This window comes from Rhinocladiella mackenziei, assembly GCF_000835555.1.
Source record: "Rhinocladiella mackenziei CBS 650.93 unplaced genomic scaffold supercont1.12, whole genome shotgun sequence".
Taxonomy (NCBI): domain Eukaryota; kingdom Fungi; phylum Ascomycota; class Eurotiomycetes; order Chaetothyriales; family Herpotrichiellaceae; genus Rhinocladiella; species Rhinocladiella mackenziei.
The window spans coordinates 274,900-293,085 of record NW_013550593.1 but is presented as its reverse complement, the minus strand read 5'-3'; the positions used below and the strand labels follow the sequence as shown (position 1 = coordinate 293,085).

Genomic DNA, 18,186 nt, shown 5'->3' with positions numbered 1-18,186 from the left:
CCGGATCTGCGTACGACTTGGCACTCTATGCAGAGTTCAACATCGGGTTTCAGCACCTAAACCACATCGTGCTTGTCATTGGTTCTGCTGCCAACTACCATGATTCCTAGCATTTTCTGCTGATCATCCTGTGTAATGAAGGTGTTCAAATAACCACCGGAGCCGACGATCGTTGAACGTGACTAGCTTGACCAGGAGACTTTGTACTTACCTGTTCTGTCATACGTTACATGGACACATCCACATGGTGGTTGAAATTGCGTTTCCGTGCCTTGAATCAATTGCTACATTCCACATCCTGAGAGTTTAATACCGGAAATATATATGCCATCATGCTGCCCGAGTCCCCTTAAGTCCACTTTTCTCCTTGTGACCATCGTCTTGCCGGCGCTGTCCCCTCCCTGGGGGGGGGGCGGCGAAGGGGAATGTGAAGGCACCGATTTCGCCTTAATGAGAGTCCGATGTGTGCACCAGAAATGACATATATCTTGACCTCCCACGCCGTTCTTGATCAAAGGGAGGCGATTTATCATTTTTCGGCGTGGCTCCGTGCTGAGGATCTGAGTTGCGGTCAAGGGCGAAAGGAGAGCGTCTCTGAGCTGGAATAGAGATCGGTGTTCCCGTGCTGACAATTTCAGATATGTAGTCCAGGTTCTTTGTCCCGTCTCACTCACGCCGATGTCGTTGACGACGGGGACGTAGAGATTGCTTCATTCATAGACATAAGCGCAGAAGTGGATTGTTTCGGGAACAACCGTGAGCAGTGTAGGAGGTGATGCAAGGTCAGGACGATCCGTCCAACCATATTGACCGTGATGACACGTTCATGTATCTTTTGATGGCGGACAAACAAAGCTCTTTTCTCCATGTACAGAAAGTCCCTCGGAGGGGCGTTGTACGCTTCGCACATATCTCGGAGAACTATATCCCTCGAGTAGGACTGGCCCTCTGATGCACCAATCACATTTCCGCCTCGCTTGCCAATGCATCAATGCATAGGACTAACACATCAAAAGTCGGTATGTGTCTATATAGATATGAATCTGCTCATGAATCCATAACGTCGTCAACTCGGTTCGTACTACAAGCCCATCCAGCTAATAATATTTTCCCCCTCTATCGACGCGCTCTGTACTAGCGCTCTCCCCGGTATATCATTGATCTTGTTCTCGCTTTGTCTAAAGAAACCCTTCCCTCGTGGCACATCCGTGGAGCAGTTGGTGATAAGTGAACTGAGCACAGGTTTTCCTAGCCGTCTTTTTCGAGGAGAAATTTAAAACCCGATTTAGTGGGCAAGGCTGGCTTTTGGGACTATGACAGTGTACATAGCTAGTACGGGGAGACAGTCGCCGTACAAAAAGAAAATAAAAGAAATGTTAGCGACTCAGCCTTTCTGTTCCAGTCCTTTCTTCGCATCGGCCCAAATTTGATCAACTAATTGCCTCTTCTTCTCCGATCTCACGGTAATGTCACATTCGAAAGGCTGTGGGATTGTCATCCAGCCAGGAACCATTGCTTTGTTTGGTTCAATCACATTTCCATCCTTACCAATTTTCTTCTTGATATTGAAAGCCCATAATACACGTGCAATGTTCAAATACAATGACTTCTCAGCCACGTGAACACCTGGACACACTCTCCTTCCAGCCCCATACGAGAAGTGATCTCGTTGATTTGGGTCGGCGATATTGATATAAGATGCAGCAGGAAGATCGTATCCAATATAACGTTCGGGCATGAATTCATCTGGTCGGTCCCAATGGGATGGATCGTAGTTGATTGCCCTGAAAGACAAAAATGAGCAAGGGGGAAAGGGGAAATTTCAAATCAAGGCAAACTCTTGGACTTACCACCAGTTTAAAACAACCACCGTGTCCTTCGGAATAAACATGCCATTATACCAATCATCCTCCGTTGTGTAGTGTTGCATACCAAATTTGTTGGGTGGCCTGGTTCTGAGCAGTTCTTTGATAATCGCTCTCAAGTAGGGCAAATTCGGCTCATCCGCCCAAGTTGGTAACCTTTCCTCACCCACAACACGATCAATTTCCTCTTGAGCCTTTTGCATGACTCGCGCGTTGCATGTCATGGTCAAGATGAATGAATTGAGAAATGCTGATGTTGTTTCAGAGCCTGCTTCGACCAGACCCCCTGTTTGATATGCTGCCTGCAGAGAATCCAATCCGACCTTTTCAGGATCACTAAGGTAGAAATCCTTGGCGAAACATGGGTTCGCTTTTCCTTCATTGACTTCTTTTTTAAGATCTCCCCAGAGCTTGAGGTAGACCACTGAGTCATGGGCAAAGCATTTCTGGCCAAAGGATTTCCAATTGCCAAACATCCATTGCGGGAAGTGTCGAAGTGATGGAAATGTATCAACGAGAAATGCACCGGGCGCCGAGAACTGTTGGAGATTGTTGACCACGCTGTAAATCTTCTTCACAAGTGGATTGTCCCAATCTGCCATGCGATGACCGTATGCTACGGTAAGAATGACACTAGCTGAATATCGTCGGTTGTGATCATAAAAATGTTCGGGATCGTGCAGGAGGTCGTACATCAGTTGCTTGGATTCCAGGTCTTGAATCGGCTGATAGCTTGTCGAGACAGTAATGTTCAGCAACGAATGAGCAATCTTTCGCACGACCCGATACTTTGGCCCGTAAGGCATGAAGAGTTGACGTCGACCAGCAGATGCGACATCGCTTGCGAGAGGTGCTGGTGGTCTTGATGAGTAGATGGCAGATTTCTTATCCATCAATTCCTTGACTGCCGTTGGTGAAGAAAGATATATGTAATCTGCTCCTCCCATTTTGGTGTAAAAGACCTCTCCATATTGCTTCGCCCATTTTTGTGCTTGAAAGCGAAATGTTTCGGCATCAGATAATTGGAAAAAGTTTCCGAGGAATGGCAACCCTCGAGGGCCCGGAGGGAGATGCTTCCGACGAGAATCCTTCAAAGTACTAGGTGTCACCCAGAGATAGAAACCGATGATGAAGAACAGTGGTAAGACGAGGACACTGCCGAGGAGAATGCGGATGATTGGGAGATTTTCGGCACGAAGCGTCGACATGATGGTCCTATTCGTCATTGCGTGAAGGATATTGATCGAAGTTTGAATGGCGAACAATCGAGGCGAAGACGAAACAAGGTCGAGATGAAGTTCCAAGGGCCTCCCTCACCCAGTATCATATTTTCCACAGCACCGCTCCACGGGCTGATCTTTGGGGGGTCGTCCAATATCACCAGAACCCCCAGCTCATCAGAGTTTAACCCCATGATTGGAGCAAAGTGGAAAAAAGATATGCCGAAGACATAAAACTCGTGTCTCAAACGTGGAGAGCTAAACTCACCCCGCTCCCCAAAGATGGGCATGACAGAGTTCCCCACATGAAAAGATGGGGCTGGGCTTGGCTACTTCATACAGCATAAGGGCCACAGATAAAAAAAAAATGTTGGAGAAAGCCCCGCAGACTTGGGAATCACAGTCTTTTTCATTGATGGTATTTATGTTCAAAAACCTGGAGACGTTGTACTTCGAAAAAAAAAAAAAATAGTGTAAAGGTGATGAACGGTTTATCACTTGAGTGCCTGTCATGCAGGGAGGAGGTTGTCGTCGAAATCGTTGAGCGACCACGCGCAAAGCTCTAATTACTTCCTTTTCCTATGCGCTGTCTCTCTTTTTTTTTTCTGTGTGTATGTATCCTCTAAAAAAAAAAACTTGCCAAGAAAAGTTCAATGCACTCGCCAACTTTCTACCCTCCCATGTTTGCTTACCCCTTACATAATCCATGCACGTAGCGCCGCCCCGCCACAATAGTTAGTAATGATGTTGTACTCATACCCTTTTAGGTTCAAAAATACCTCGACTTCTCCTGTAGCGGAGTGCTACGAGCACAGATTATGTAAGGAAGCATGCCATACCACGGGGTCCGAGACAAAGCCTAAGAGAGTGCACGGGCAAGTAAGGAACAGAGAGGCAACAGCAGGTTGGCGTACGGAATAAGGATTTTCCATCAGTGTACGGACTAGTAAGACGGTGTACTAATTAGTAAATCCCGCATGACAATGAAGCCGAACTCCGCACATGTTTTGTGCGCGGCCGTACCTGATTATGACATGCATTAAGTAGAGCATAAGGGCTGCTAAATCTCGGTTGCTTTGCCGTCTTTAGCCTTTGCAGTGTGTCCCAGGCAATTTTCGGGAAGCATGATGTCACGCATTGGGATATCAACAGATAAATACACGTCCCCAAGCTCTCAAACCGATTTATTAAATCGTTGTCACTTTTTCAACCACCTTCTCCCGTTCGATTTCCGTATTATCCCTGTCCACTGCAGACATCCAGGAGAATCTGTCTCGCCTATTTCGTGGACTGGTCTCCTATACCTGTACATTCCTTAAGGATTGTCACACAGACGCTCGCTGACTCGGATATTATCCGTCAAATCTTTATGTGGCTGTTCGAGGCCAGCAAGTCATCATAATGGGCCGACCAAAGAGCAGCAATGCGGGCAACGCGGGCAACGAGGCCAATAACGAGATCGAGCCCGTCAACGCCGGCCGCCTTCCTTTCTGGCGCATGGTTTGGGATCAGGGTGGTGTGACACCGGAAGTAGCTACCTACCCATACGCAGGATCCGGCACGGACTCGAATCCCTATGTCGTCCAATGGATCCCCAACGACCCTCGCGATCCTATGCTGTTTAGCAAAATAGCGAAATGGGGAATCACGATGGAAGTCGCGATCGCCACACTGGCCGTAGCGCTCATTTCGTCCGCCTATACCGGCGGCATCGAGGAGATCATGGCGCAGTTTCACATTGGCAGTGAAGTGGCAACGCTCGGTGTCTCACTTTTTGTTCTGGGGTTTGCCGTCGGACCTCTCTTGTGGGCTCCTATGAGCGAGCTGTTTGGGCGCCAATTGCTGTTCATTGGAACGTATGCTGCTCTGACGGCCTTCAACGCGGGCGCTGCAGGTGCTCAGAATTCCTGGACTCTTCTGATCCTTCGATTTTTTGCTGGCGCTTTCGGGTCGTCTCCCTTGACAAATGCCGGCGGTGTCATCGCTGATATGTTCCCCGCCGATGAGCGCGGCCTTGCCATGAGCCTGTTTGCCGCCGCACCTTTCTTGGGTCCCGTTCTCGGTCCGATTATCGGTGGATTTCTAGGCATGAATGCAGGCTGGAGATGGGTCGAAGGCTTCTTGGCCATATTCTCTGGCGCATTATGGATCATTGGCTCCCTTCTGGTTCCAGAGACATACGCTCCTGTGATCCTCCGCCGCCGCGCGGAGTACCTCTCCAAGGCGACCGGGAAGGTCTACCTGAGCAAGCTCGACATCGACCGTGGTCAGGTCACCTTGAAAGAGGCACTGGGGACTGCTCTATCTAGGCCGTGGATCCTTCTGTTCCGCGAACCAATCGTGCTGCTGCTTTCCGTTTACATGGCCCTTATATACGGAATTCTGTATATGCTCTTTGCCGCTTTCCCCATCGTGTACCAGCAAGGTCGTGGCTGGAACTCCGGCATTGGTGGCCTTGCCTTTCTGGGAATCATGGTTGGAATGCTATTCGCAGTAGCCTATACAATTCCAGACAATAAGCGCTACGTCAAGATCTTATCCCGCCACGACGGATTTGCGTCTCCCGAAGCCCGTCTGCCACCGTGCCTAATCGGTTCAGTCGCGTTACCGGTTGGGTTATTTTGGTTTGCTTGGACCAATTATCCCTCCATCCACTGGATGGTCAGTATCGCCGCTGGTGTCCCTTTCGGCTTCGGCATGGTCCTTGTTTTCCTGAGCATCATGAACTACCTGATTGATTCGTACACCATCTTCGCCGCTTCCGTCCTCGCAGCAAGTTCCGTCCTCCGTTCCTGCTTCGGCGCCGCATTTCCACTGTTCACTACTTACATGTACGATGACTTGGGTATTCACTGGGCGTCGACGATTCCTTCTTTTTTGGCTCTGGCATGCGTTCCATTCCCTTTCCTCTTCTATAAATACGGCGCTACGATTCGAGCTCGCTGCAAATTCGCCGCGGAGTCAGATGCGTTTATGAGGAAGCTACAACAACAGACCGAGATAGCACCGGAACCGGACGAGGCCAGAGACGAAGCCGAAGAAAAGGAAGCCGAAGAGGTGCCTCAGCTTCAGACAACCGACTCGGGTTCTAGCAACAACAGCGAACTGACCGTTGGAGATCTTCGTCCTCCCCTTCGGTCCAACTCAATGGCCTCCACACGGACGACAGGAACCCTTCACCGAATAAGGAGCGAATATCAGGGCAACCCCTACGATATTGATCGTGTGAACACGCGTCAAAGCTTCCGCAGTTGAGAGAATCACGTGTACATGATGCTTTTCTTTTCTTTTCTTTATTGTTGGGTGGGTAAGCCTTTCGCGCTTGGTGGATTTTTGACTTCGGATTGTATCGCTAGTCAATACCCTGGGGTTCATAAACAGGGCCGGTGTATTATGTGCGGGTTGCCAAAAATTCTTTCGACTGGGTTGCAACTCGATCTAGGGGCTCGAGCTAGTGAATGGCACCTCATAAGAAGTAATCTGTGCGCGGACGGCAACGAGATGGAGAAATGAGTGGGATCCTGTCTCCAACCCAAATTTTGGCCATGATAGTACACAAACCGAAAAGGCCATGTCGACTAAGAACGAGTCCCAGATGTGACATATGCCGTAGACAGAAGGTCAAGGTCAGTTTTTGCGTAACAAGCATGCGTACTTGAGCAATATGTCATGCTGCGCGCGCAGGCTATTATGGTCTTGGTTTTGTAGACTCCATGACGAGTATTTGTGGAAAAGTATCTAGCATCGATTCTTCAGACATGGACAGAATCTGACTCTCGAGTCGAGCGACATTGTGCCAGTTATCCCAAGACGCATGCACACCTGGAAATCCGGATATTTCCAAAGATCGTCCTAGATAGTTTGTCAGGCATCAAGGTCTTCCCCTACTGACCTGATGCAATCAACGAGTGTCTCCTGTAGGCCCACAACCTTGGAATCGTCTCTGAATTGGGGCTCGAGCGTTTAATGTGCTGTCGGCCATCAACCTAACATCATTGATGCTCGTAAAGTTTGTCAACCCCAGACAGGGCGAAATTCGAGTCCATGACCAAATCGGGAAACCCAAGAAGATATGCTATCGGGATTACCACCGACAAATCGACGCGGGAAAGGAGAAGACGGTCAAACCGGAAAGACCCTTGCATAATTTCAATAGCGATTTCTCCGGTACAGTGTTGTTATATTCAAGTTGTAGTCAGCTATCAATGTAAGACCGGTTGGAATTGTATCTCCCCTTAGTGCACTAACGTCAAATATCTTACCCCTTGAGCCCATAACGTGGAACATGTGGTACCAATGCAGGAGAGATAAGAGACCCCCCGGTCTCAGCCCTGACTGCCGCTCTTCGCGTTTGCATTCTTGCCATGGTCCAACATGTGTAAGTTTAAGCAATCTTGAAACGTAACACAGCCATAAAGTTCTCCTAGCTTGTTGACGACGACCCGCACAGGAGGCGTACATCTGATAATGTTGCAAGCTCCGGCACGGCCCAGATTCGGGAAAACCATGCCCTTTCGACAAGGTTGGAAAATGCGGCGAGTTTGGCAAGTTGAGAACACGGGCGAAGCATCCCAAAAGTGACATTGTACGTTCTCATCTTAGAATGACAGAACTTCTAAAGAGTTTCCTGCTGGAGAGTATGATCAGCAAGCCTCTGCATGGCTAGAGGCAACTTGGAATCTTATTCTACTCTCGTAGCCCTCCATTTCCAGTCATATCAGCACCCGACTGGTGTTATAGAGTATGTATCATATGAGCCACACTTGGCGACTGCGCTCGAGCAAATCTTCCTGATTGATGCATACACGCTTCTGTCTACAAATTTCTTGACCATGAAGGCCGGCGCAAATGGCACAAAGCCGGCGTGAAGGTTGGCAGTCACGAGCAAGAAATTGATGCTGACGATCACTTCAGCGAGATTGCTTTGTATTCAAGTCCAGACCGATGATCAATGGTCATGAGAAAACCCTGGATGATGCTATCGCCTTATTCCCAGAAAAGTTTCAGTACACAATATTATTCTGACCCAACCCCTCACCCAGCGGCCCCAAAATTGAGTTGTGGCGTCGGAAGTGGAGTGACTCAGTAATATCTGATACCAATAAGCGAGGGTTGCAGTAATTCGGCTCGGTCGGCATATTGTTGCTGGTTGAGGCTCTGCCAGGTAATGTAACCTGCTCCCGGTTTGATTTGTTCTATAGGCCTCCCACTTATCACAGCACTAGTTTTCGTATGCCGCTCATTCGGAATGGACGGAGTAACACGCCATCGCTCTAGTGGGCCAACCAGAGGGGCACGCCCGCTCCACCGAAGAATGAGGCAGCAAAAGCTATCTAATGGTCTTGACACAGCTCACCGCAAACCTTCTTGGAGTACCGTAGCGCCGAAATCTGACGCGCTATCGGGGGCGATCCTCGATCTCAGCTTGCTGTCTGATGATCGATGCGATTGCGATGGGGATTAACATGTCATCGGCATTCAAGAAGATCTACTGAAATGCGGCTCAGGAGCAGGACTCCAGGATCTCCCAATACCATACAAATACAAGCCATTCTCACGAAGTTAGCCGTCGCAGTCCTCAATCCAACTTGACGTACTTTTGCCTGTTATAGTCGTGGCCTTCAAGCGACCGTACTATCAGAGAACGTGGATGTCCTGGATAGAAAGAAGAGTACATTTTCCCAACTCGACATAACGGTTTATAGCCCAGTTGGGGTCAGAACCTTGGCCTTGCTGCGATACAATACAAGGGCCGTCTGGTGATCCAGGAACATAAGGTCCGGTTGCTATTTGATCTTTGCTTGGAACCCCGTTTCTGGACCAATATCTTTAATTTGGCCTACAAGGGTGCCCAACAAGTTCAGGTAGATTACTGACACTACCGTCGCCACTAGGGTAGATTATAAACATGGGTCGATATCAGGAGTTATTGGAAAGTTGCCAGTGGCCCGTTATTGGGAAAGGGGTATATCATTCCTATTCAGGATATTGGGGTAGGAATAGGAGTAGAAAGGGGCCAACCAAACGGCTATATATATTGGTAATCTGGCAGGACCAGTTGCCAAACAGGCAGAACATTCGATACATTTCAATTTGTATCTTCAGTTTGACATCTAGGCTTAAAATGTTCCTGGTGGAACACAATGTCCTCGACCATTGTTTCCCGGAAAAAGTCTTTCCCAGAGTACTTGCATTGGTACCACGATACGACGGAGACATCTCAATTCCTTGGAATATGCTCCTCGAATACATAAATCATAGGATCAAATTCCTTAAGCGAAGGCCATAGGAGACCAAGGCCGGAATGGACCAAGCTACTCGGCGCCCACTTGTCATTTGCCCGTCTACGCAATGCGCTCCCTCCTTGAATGTCAATAATGCCACTGTCGTGTTGAGTATCGCTCCCGGAGAAAGGAAGCATACCATTTTGCCTTGCAGATGAGGGCGCACGAATTCACTTGCTATTTCCCTCAGAATCGAACTCTATTGGACATCGGCGAAAAATGACTGCCTTGATCCTCACAGCTCCACCAGCAGACTTGTTGTAAATGTAAGCGAAAGAGTGGCACTCCTTTCACCATCGCTAAGTCCTGACGGGCCGTATTACCGCACAAATACCTAGACGATATCCTGCCCAGGGCCCAACAGCTTTGTATCGTTTCAGCCGATTTCTCCGTTAGGGAGAAGAACGGGTGATTTATCGCAGCACGCAATATGAGCATTGGCGTCATTATATCTAGTATTATCTAGCATCAGCCCATGAAGGCTATCCTAGCATAGTTCTCACTCAAGTTTTCTAGCGGAACTCAGTAGGTATGCGCCAGCCGCATAAAGACCATGTGCCCAGATCGCCGGCAAAAATGGTGACTAATAGTTAAATCGGAATTTCGACGTATCCAGAGACTCGCTAGTCGATACCGCATGTTGCTCTCAGGGTGTTTCTACAGTCTTCATGGCAACAGCCCCGTTACTGTATGCTATGCGACCGTGTCAACGGAGTCGACGTTGCTCAGACGAAAGTTTAACTTGAGGTTCTGAGGCTCCAAAGCATGTACACACGCCTACTTATAACTAGCTGCAAAGTTCGTCAGTGCCATCTAACCTCGCCATTAAGAACCAACGGCAAAAGATGCCAAGGGGTGTTATGATATCTGGTTCTCGTGATAGTCCATGATGGCCAATGTCCTCGGTGTCCAACCGAGTTCAGGGCCAGGACTTTTGGATGCGAAATAAGGGAGAAATTTGAAAGACAAGAGATTGACGAATCTAGCGTAGATACCAACGGTCTCTTCCACAACAACCAAGGGTAGCGAGAACGAGAACTATTTCCTTAAGTGCTCCCCCTGAAAACTACCACTCCGGCAAAGGGGACGCCTTTTTGATTGCGATAATGAATGTGATCTCAGCAGTCCCCTTATCCCCCACGTGAAAATGAAACCGAGTCAACAACAATAATGAGTGGCAGGGAACGACCATGTCCCTAGCTGATATACTTGGTAGATGTCAAGCATGCTTGTCCCTAGGAGTCCAGCTTACGCCCACGCCCCAACCAGGCTCATGGAAAAGGCGCCAAAGAAAACCAGGAGACAGGCGCACACACGGTTGGTGCCCAGCAACACTTTCCAGCTGTCATCGCTTAGAAAATCCTCGGACAGAAGCTCGACCAGTGATGCAAATGTCAGCAACCCAGCTGAGATTGCATTCATGGTGCCGACGAGGAGAAGGCCGGTCTCCGAGTCTGGACTATAGAGCGAATGGGTTGCAAGCCCAATGGCTTGGCCGATAGGGGTACTGCGTGAAGAGTGTCAGCATTCGGATCGCAAGAGGTGCTCGAAGAAAACGGGGAGCGGAGAGAAGGTGTGGCGAAAAGGTGAGAATACGTACGTGCATCCGTATGCTAGTGCCATCAACCACGGCTGTAAAGTTTTCTTGGGCCAGGTGATGCAGGCGATGCGGGATCCGAGAGCTAGGCCTTCGAATGTCTCTACAAAACGGGAGAACCGTCGTTAGTCACGGCGCTTTGACGATCAAGACTCGATCTAACTCACGGTGGAAGGTAATGGCAATTAGAAGAATCACGAACTCGTTGCCGATCGAGACGCTAAGGGCCATGCCGATAAAAACGCTGTGGAAGAGGATGCCGATCTCTAGAAGAACACATTGTAATATAGCTTTTCGGTGCCTCTGCTCTGGAGTCAGGGCACTTACGGACAAGTCGGCGCCACGTTCTTCCACAGTTGATTCTGGCTGGGCTTTAACTGTCGGATCGTCTGCGCGTGATATCTGGTCCGAATCGCTCCGATCATTGACCCGAGAGAGGCTACGACCCATGCTTGAAGTTCTCCCGCCCAAAGGCCCCATGTTTCGCAGCGGAACCGTGGGATCCGCTCGAGAGTTGCGAGTGTGAGGGGTATCAATTTCATCGGTAGTCAGAGGACGTTCACCGCTGGTCCTAACCTCAGACATAGGACGAATGTGTCGGGACGGGTGAAACACCATCTCTACCACGGTTACTAGGAAGATGCCAGCTAGGGCAATGGCGCCAGGCATTGCAGGATAATCATCGGTCCAGAAGCCAGAGAGGCATGGATTTCCGAGCAAGACGAATGCAGTGGGAAGAAGATGGACAAACGCGGTCGCGATGAGAACCCCGGTGCCAAAATGCCGAACGACGAAGAAGAAGCGTCCCGGGAGCCGCAGACCAGGAAACCGGGTCGCTAACATAGGAAAAGAGCATGCCATTGTCGAGACGAACAGGATAATGAACAGAGCACCAACATGGAGCGGCGTGTTGTAGAGGTCTTCGCTTATATCATTCCTCGGGCAGGTGGACCTTTTGCGAAGCGGTGCAGAAGCGTCCAGATTTAATTCCTTGGTTTCTGTGGATTTCGACGGATTAGCTAACCTTCAGCCAGGAGAGTCGACTAGAGCGATCAGTCCCCGAGGACCTACCGATATGTTGCAGATTCACTTCTCGGTATCTACCAAGAACTGAGAGAAGGAGAGAGGTGACGGTGACAGAAAATCCCCAGGTAGCCCAGCTCCAGAAAGAGGAGATTATGGGAGCATAGGTCACGAAGGGAGTTGGAAGACGGTTACGGCCATCACCACCGGCAACCGTCTTGCGGAGCGAGGCAAGTCCTACACGAACAGTCATAATCAGCATCAAAATCCAAGTCGCATTGCGCAGCCGTTGAAGGATACAATCACGCAGGGCCTGGTTGGACGGATTCGGGCTCACCAAAGGAGAACCTCGCCCTAGTCAGTGCAGGAACGGCAACGTCCGGGGGTTTTTCCAAATAATTTGTATTGACAACGGGAAGCAAGCAGCCAGCCTCATTACTGCCTCCTTTATGTTCTCTCGAGTTTGCAATCCCGTCGAGGTCCTGGCACGTCGTGAGGTCGGCGGCCAGGAAAGGAGGGTTCTGGTTCCAGGTTGGATGTTTCGATTCGGCGTCGTCTGTTCTCGATGGGCAGTTCATGGTGAGAATCTTGGAGCGGGGATCGTAATGTGGTCTGAAGATGATGGATGAGAATGTCCTTCTTGACAAAAAGGAGGGGTTCCTCTACTCAAGATGGAAGATGACAGACTCGAGCTGCCTAAGTAATGGTCGATTCATAGTCCACTAGCGGAAGGACTGGAGGCAAACCCCGCTCTTGGCACCCATGCCGGCTCAAGTATGCTCCGTCCAGCTTAGGCCAGATGCAGGTCCTCAACGCCACCCCCTTCATTCAAAGTTCTGACCAACACTTTCGTGTTGTAGCACGCAACTAATTTTGCTCGAGTCGAGAGTGTATACTTCGAAATGTTCTTTGCGTAGACAGACAACAGCGTTCTGATTCTGGATTTAGTCTTCAGCGTTCCAGCTTGTGTACCAATTTTTGGAGACACGATCTGACACGGGTTTCGGTGGAAGCTTCATACAGAAGAGCGCCAAGGGAACACTTTTGTTCTGACGGTTTGACGGTCTCACAAATTGCCGTAACAGGGAGATAAAGGGCCGCCAGCCGACAGGCAGGATCTGCCGGTAATCATATACTCCGCGCATTATAGTATGACTGTCGGATTCGTTGCAAGGCTCCTATTACCTATCAGAAGCCTCCCAAAGGACACCAATCGAACTGAGCATAATTAGGATAGAGCCGTCTTTACACCATTATACCCACTCGGTCGCAACCGGAGGGCCGGAAAAGATCGGGCGTGAGTTTTTCCAAGATTACGGGTCCACATAGCCCCCTGACCCATCGGCATGTCGTTGCCGACATCAATCTGGCCAGTCTTGTAGGATCTCAGTTGCTGCTTCACCTCCAAACACCTCCAGACACACTCGACGCTTCTGGTGGTGAACTCAGTCCGCCGACGACGGTCGCAGCCAGGAACAAGTTGCATCTTGAAAGCTTTTCACTTTGGTGCCCTGCTGTGTGACGCTTATTCCAGTTGTTGAAGGTCGCCGCATTGTGTCTACAACCGTCATGGCCACAATATACCTCGTCTCCGTCATTTCTCGAAATGGATTAAGTCCGGCTGAAGTCATCACCGGGTTGTTAGGTACTATGCACGGAGTATGAATTGTCATAGATTGAACCATAGCCAATCATTCCTGCAGGGATGATGATCCAATTGTTGGTAGGACAAGGCAACGAAGTCTGAAACTGCTCCCAATGTACAAGCGAACAAGAATATAGGAAACGGATTTCACTTTTCGTAGAAACGAGAGCTACCAATCTCAAACGCCAATATATCACACGCAGCAAGGCCAACTATTTTTCAATAGATTTCACTTTTAGACTTCACCATTTCTTGCCCAGATCTCTTTCTTATTGGGGATGATGCAAAGCCATTGTCGCTCGTATCGGTATTTTTCCATCCGTCCGATCCCGCTGCTTTAGGTTGTTCGTAACTGTAATAGTAAATTAGAAGGGCGCTCCGATTCTATAAGCCGATTAGAGCCCGTTGACTGCGAACGGAGATCGAGACCGGTTGTCTCTCATTCAATATCAACGAATTATCGGACATGCAGGCTGATTCCTACACAATCGTTTTCCGAGAAGCCACAGAACGGCAAGATTCCGTACAGACTAGACTCGACTCAATCTCTCTTCTCACGCAGCTCCTTTACCAGCACGTTCAGTATAACGTACACCGTGCATTCTTGCTACCTAGGGTGTTTGGTCAGCAACGAATTGATATTGACTCCTATCGTAACCGTTGAAAAAAAAGCCTTGTTGATCCATCTGGATGACAGCCCGAGAGTTCCGCTGGATCATGCACACCGTACCAAGTACTTCACATGTCTGCATGAGCTCTCTATCAGCTAATAATTGGCTAACCATTGACGCCCTTCTGCCCCATCGTCGATATTGCTTCGCAGAATGGTTGGGCCTCGACGACTGATAGCAATCGCCTCCCGCTTCGCGAGCGACATAGCAGTTGGCATACACACTAGCCAACTGGTATAAGGGACAGGATCTAGCATACCTTTTCGTGGCCATCAGACTCTGTCACCTCTTCTGTTAGTATGCTGTCAGGACCAGGTCTTCTTTTGCGCCACCCAAAATTGAGCTTTGTAAGCATTCTCCGTCAAAGCCCTTTGATTGAAACCGTACGGCGCATGAATGCTTCTTACAGGCAAATGTCCTAGTGTTTTGGGACCGAAACTGTCGTTCGTCTCGAGGAAATCAAAGCCGACAGCCTCGCTTATGGTCACGATTTCTTCAAGGGACAGCTTTAATTGAGTATTATAACTCCAGAGCAATGGGCCGAAATTAATCCAGACACCTCCGGGCTTCAAGACTCGGCGTATCGTGTTGACATACGATAGTACATTGCGTGCGGTGTCGAGAAAGAAATGTGTGATCAGCACGTCCTGGCTCGCTGCCCATTCAGACCCCGAAAAGACGTGCGTAAAATCGCCTTCGACAAGTAGGACGTCGGACATAGATGGGAGCGTATCAGGAAAGTGTACACCTCGTTGCTGCTCGGAGAGTGAAGGCTGGTGCGACCAATTGTCGAGATATGGATACAAATATAGAGATGACGGAGTGGTAATGGTTGTCAGGTACCGGTATACGATATTCATATACGGTGAGAACTCGTTGGCTGTGACTTCAAAGCTGTTTCGACCAATTTTAGAAATTTCATGAGCAAGGCGATTGAGCCCGGAACCGGGGAGGAGGATCTTTAGAGGGCTTTTGGCAAGCCTCGCAGTCCCGGTAGGGGCATGGTCAGGGAAGAAGATTTTGAGTGTCTCGATGATGCACCGGTACGACTCGATCCACTCATGGTACCCATCCTGCGACCAGTCGCGCACAACATGTTTGAGAGCCTGAGAAATACTGATCCTGTCGGGCTTTTCAGTCTTTTCGACTGAGGAAGCAAAAGAATCGAGCTCGTCATTGCTGATTTCGTAGTACCGAAAAGCATTCTCTACAATGCTTCTCACCAGCTGATTATTGGAGGAGAACAGACTTTTGCATTTGTCAAACTTGGTTGTATAGTTCAATTTTGACTCGATGAACTTCGGCTTCCTTATCAGCAGGGTAGGGTGAGAGTTAGGCTGGGTTGATGATATTGGGCGCTATTACCGCGATGCTTGGTCTCGAAGGGCAAAGAAGTTTGTGGATCGCAGACTTACTTTTCTCTGTACTTTGGAAATGCTTTCATACAGGCTTTGCAGCCTCTTTAATTCTCCCTGATTTGTTTCTTCGTACCTTTGAAGTCCGTACAGTGCTTTCAACATGAAATATCGTGGTCTCTTCTTGCTTCGGACGTCATTCTTACCGCTCCGAAGCCGAGATAGTAGAGCTGACCTCTCTTTTTCATGCCGTTCTAAATGCGACGATGGATTTGAGACTCTGTGAGATATTGTGAGGAAGTTGATGTGTGTTTCGTATACGGTAAGCTAGAAGAATGTTGTTAGCTAGGCATTCTCGCGCAGATAGTCATCCGCGTCGCCACGACAAACAATGAACATAACGTACAGGTAGGTGTAGAGCAGAATCACATATTTGTGCCTCATCCGGCGGATGCTGTGCGCAGGCTCCAAAAGTGGCCCAATGAAAAGCAACGAGGCTGAGGCTGAACCAGAGAAATGACCATTTCATGGTCGTCTAGCTCAGCACGTAATCTGTGCACAGTCGGCGTCAGGTCATCGCCTTTCTACGTTCGCCAGCTAACAAGGTTTGTTATATCTTGGGTACCCTGCATGCATGAAAAGTGAGGACCTTAATCGAAGGAAAGAGCGGGCTTCTTGGCAGCTGTCTTGTCTACCCTCGGCAAACTCCCGGCAGGATCCTGCTCGCCATTTCATAGCACGTTGCTTTCAAACGTATCTCAGATCGACGAGCAAACGCTTGCTTCAAGGGACTATGTTAAAGTGGTACAAATTCCTGCAACAACATTCACCCAGCCTTTATCTTTTACCGAGATGGAACGCGGCAGACAATCTATTGACATGATAGAACTCATGGCAACTGGCCTTTGGTTTGATACCGTTTATCGATTGTGACACATCCACCTCAACAGAAGATGAAAGCTAGCACTAGTGCAGCGAAGCCAATGACTTGGTCCGGCATAGAAACCAGATTCGAGGCAGCAGAACCAACATCAGTTGCAGTGGCTGCTGCCCCGGAAGCGGTTGCTGTAACGGTGCCAGACTCTCCAGTTGCGGTTGGTGCAGTGGTAGCACTGGAAACCGTAGCGGATGCTGCACATTCATTCCTTGCTTCCGTTTCTTGTTGCTCAGTGCAGTTGCCGATACAATGTTCTATAAACGGTTGAGTCAGTCTCCGCTATTGTCCATCAACAGGAAATCGCGCTACATACCTTCCTCACCATGACAATGGCAGTCGCATTCTTCATCACCTCCGCCACCCGATTCATACTCAGCAGTGCATTGATCCCTAGCAGCCTCAATTTCCTCGTCTGAGCATACACCAGTACAGTGTGGCTCTGCATCGTGGCAGTGGCAATCACACGACGTCTCCGCAACCGGTAAATCAGTAGAGTTGGAGCAGTAGAACTCTCGGTAGGTAAGATTTGTCTCCGGGACTAGCTGTCCTTCTAAAGTCTCCGGGATATACTCGATCGTAGCACAAGATGAGACGTTTGAGCCGGTCTGTGGATCCACAGCAGCAATATAAAGGACGCCCACCGCACCAATCGCCAACTCGGGTAAGGTTGTGTCAACGCAGAGATTTCCGGAGTCAGGGATGGTAACATTCTCGACCAGCGTGGTATTGAAGTCGACAGGATTGTCAATCGAGCCTTCGAAGACTTCGGTGCCGTTTGGATTGTAATTGGAGTATATGAAGCGCACGGTCACGGTCTCTCCCGCATCTCCAGAGAGCGAAATGAATGGATCTTGAGCGAGCCATGCACTCGCACTGCCGGACGTCCCTCCACCGCAGAAAGCACCTTCTTCTTGCTCCTCTTCAGTAAAGTTCCATTGACCCTGGAGATCTCTTCAGCAAAAAGGCAGTGAAGCATAGCCATAGGAACATACCAGTGGGTAATTGATATTGATATGTGCCACAACAATACGTGGCAGAATCGTCAAGGCCCAGAGTCCTAAAGTCATAAGCCGCATCATCATGTTGACCGTGATTCTGTGCGGAGAGTAGCTCAAAAGCAGAAGACCTTGCAGCGGATGCGATGCGGCAGAGCTTTAAACCTTGCCTGGGGTAACTTCGAGGTCAATTGGCGAGTTCATCTCGGAGACTGTACAGTGGAGATATCAATAGCTCGGCGCATGTCGTAGGAGCTCCGTATGAGACTTGGAGGATATTTTCAACAAATAGAATCGTTATCAAAGAACTGATCACTGGTTGTCCATGGGCGGGGCGGAGTACCAAGTCAAGTGCCTAGACTGTAAGCGGCTGGGTGGCGGAGAGCGCGAGTGCTTGCTTTAAGGTTCTCACTTTCGGGACTTGGCGTGTCGTACATATGAGTGATAAAAGGAGACAGATCTGTTTGCTAGTTCGACAATCGAGATAATCGAGACAAACTAGGGGGAAGGGAGAAGAGTTCTTCGGCGTCAAGCATTACACGAACTCCTAAATCAGACAGCCTTGAAAAGTCGAAGCACCCTTTGGATCTGCTT

The 18,186-nt window shown here is 49.2% G+C and overlaps 5 protein-coding genes across 5 annotated transcripts; 1 reads left to right on the top strand and 4 right to left on the bottom strand.

The window, feature by feature from the left end:
- Positions 1 to 1,384: 1,384 nt before the first annotated feature.
- Positions 1,385 to 3,091, bottom strand: Z518_11278 (uncharacterized protein; the record flags this gene model as incomplete). Its single annotated transcript, XM_013411222.1, has 2 exons — positions 1,385 to 1,784; positions 1,851 to 3,091. The coding sequence occupies 2 exons, from the start codon at positions 3,089 to 3,091 to the stop codon at positions 1,385 to 1,387; spliced, it is 1,641 nt and encodes a 546-aa protein (XP_013266676.1).
- A 1,395-nt stretch (positions 3,092 to 4,486) lies between these two features.
- Z518_11277 (uncharacterized protein) lies at positions 4,487 to 6,340 on the top strand (the record flags this gene model as incomplete). The annotated part of the gene is made up of 1 exon (XM_013411221.1): positions 4,487 to 6,340. The coding sequence occupies one exon, from the start codon at positions 4,487 to 4,489 to the stop codon at positions 6,338 to 6,340; it is 1,854 nt and encodes a 617-aa protein (XP_013266675.1).
- A 4,277-nt stretch (positions 6,341 to 10,617) lies between these two features.
- On the bottom strand, positions 10,618 to 12,567 carry Z518_11276 (uncharacterized protein; the record flags this gene model as incomplete). The annotated part of the gene is made up of 5 exons (XM_013411220.1): positions 10,618 to 10,876; positions 10,970 to 11,069; positions 11,134 to 11,964; positions 12,038 to 12,226; positions 12,327 to 12,567. The coding sequence occupies 5 exons, from the start codon at positions 12,565 to 12,567 to the stop codon at positions 10,618 to 10,620; spliced, it is 1,620 nt and encodes a 539-aa protein (XP_013266674.1).
- A 2,043-nt stretch (positions 12,568 to 14,610) lies between these two features.
- Z518_11275 (uncharacterized protein) lies at positions 14,611 to 16,189 on the bottom strand (the record flags this gene model as incomplete). The annotated part of the gene is made up of 3 exons (XM_013411219.1): positions 14,611 to 15,603; positions 15,721 to 15,987; positions 16,067 to 16,189. 3 exons carry the CDS (start codon positions 16,187 to 16,189, stop codon positions 14,611 to 14,613), a joined length of 1,383 nt encoding a protein of 460 aa, XP_013266673.1.
- Positions 16,190 to 16,603: 414 nt separating this feature from the next.
- Positions 16,604 to 17,679, bottom strand: Z518_11274 (uncharacterized protein; the record flags this gene model as incomplete). Its single annotated transcript, XM_013411218.1, has 3 exons — positions 16,604 to 16,851; positions 16,911 to 17,538; positions 17,590 to 17,679. 3 exons carry the CDS (start codon positions 17,677 to 17,679, stop codon positions 16,604 to 16,606), a joined length of 966 nt encoding a protein of 321 aa, XP_013266672.1.
- Between the last annotated feature and the right edge of the window lie 507 nt (positions 17,680 to 18,186).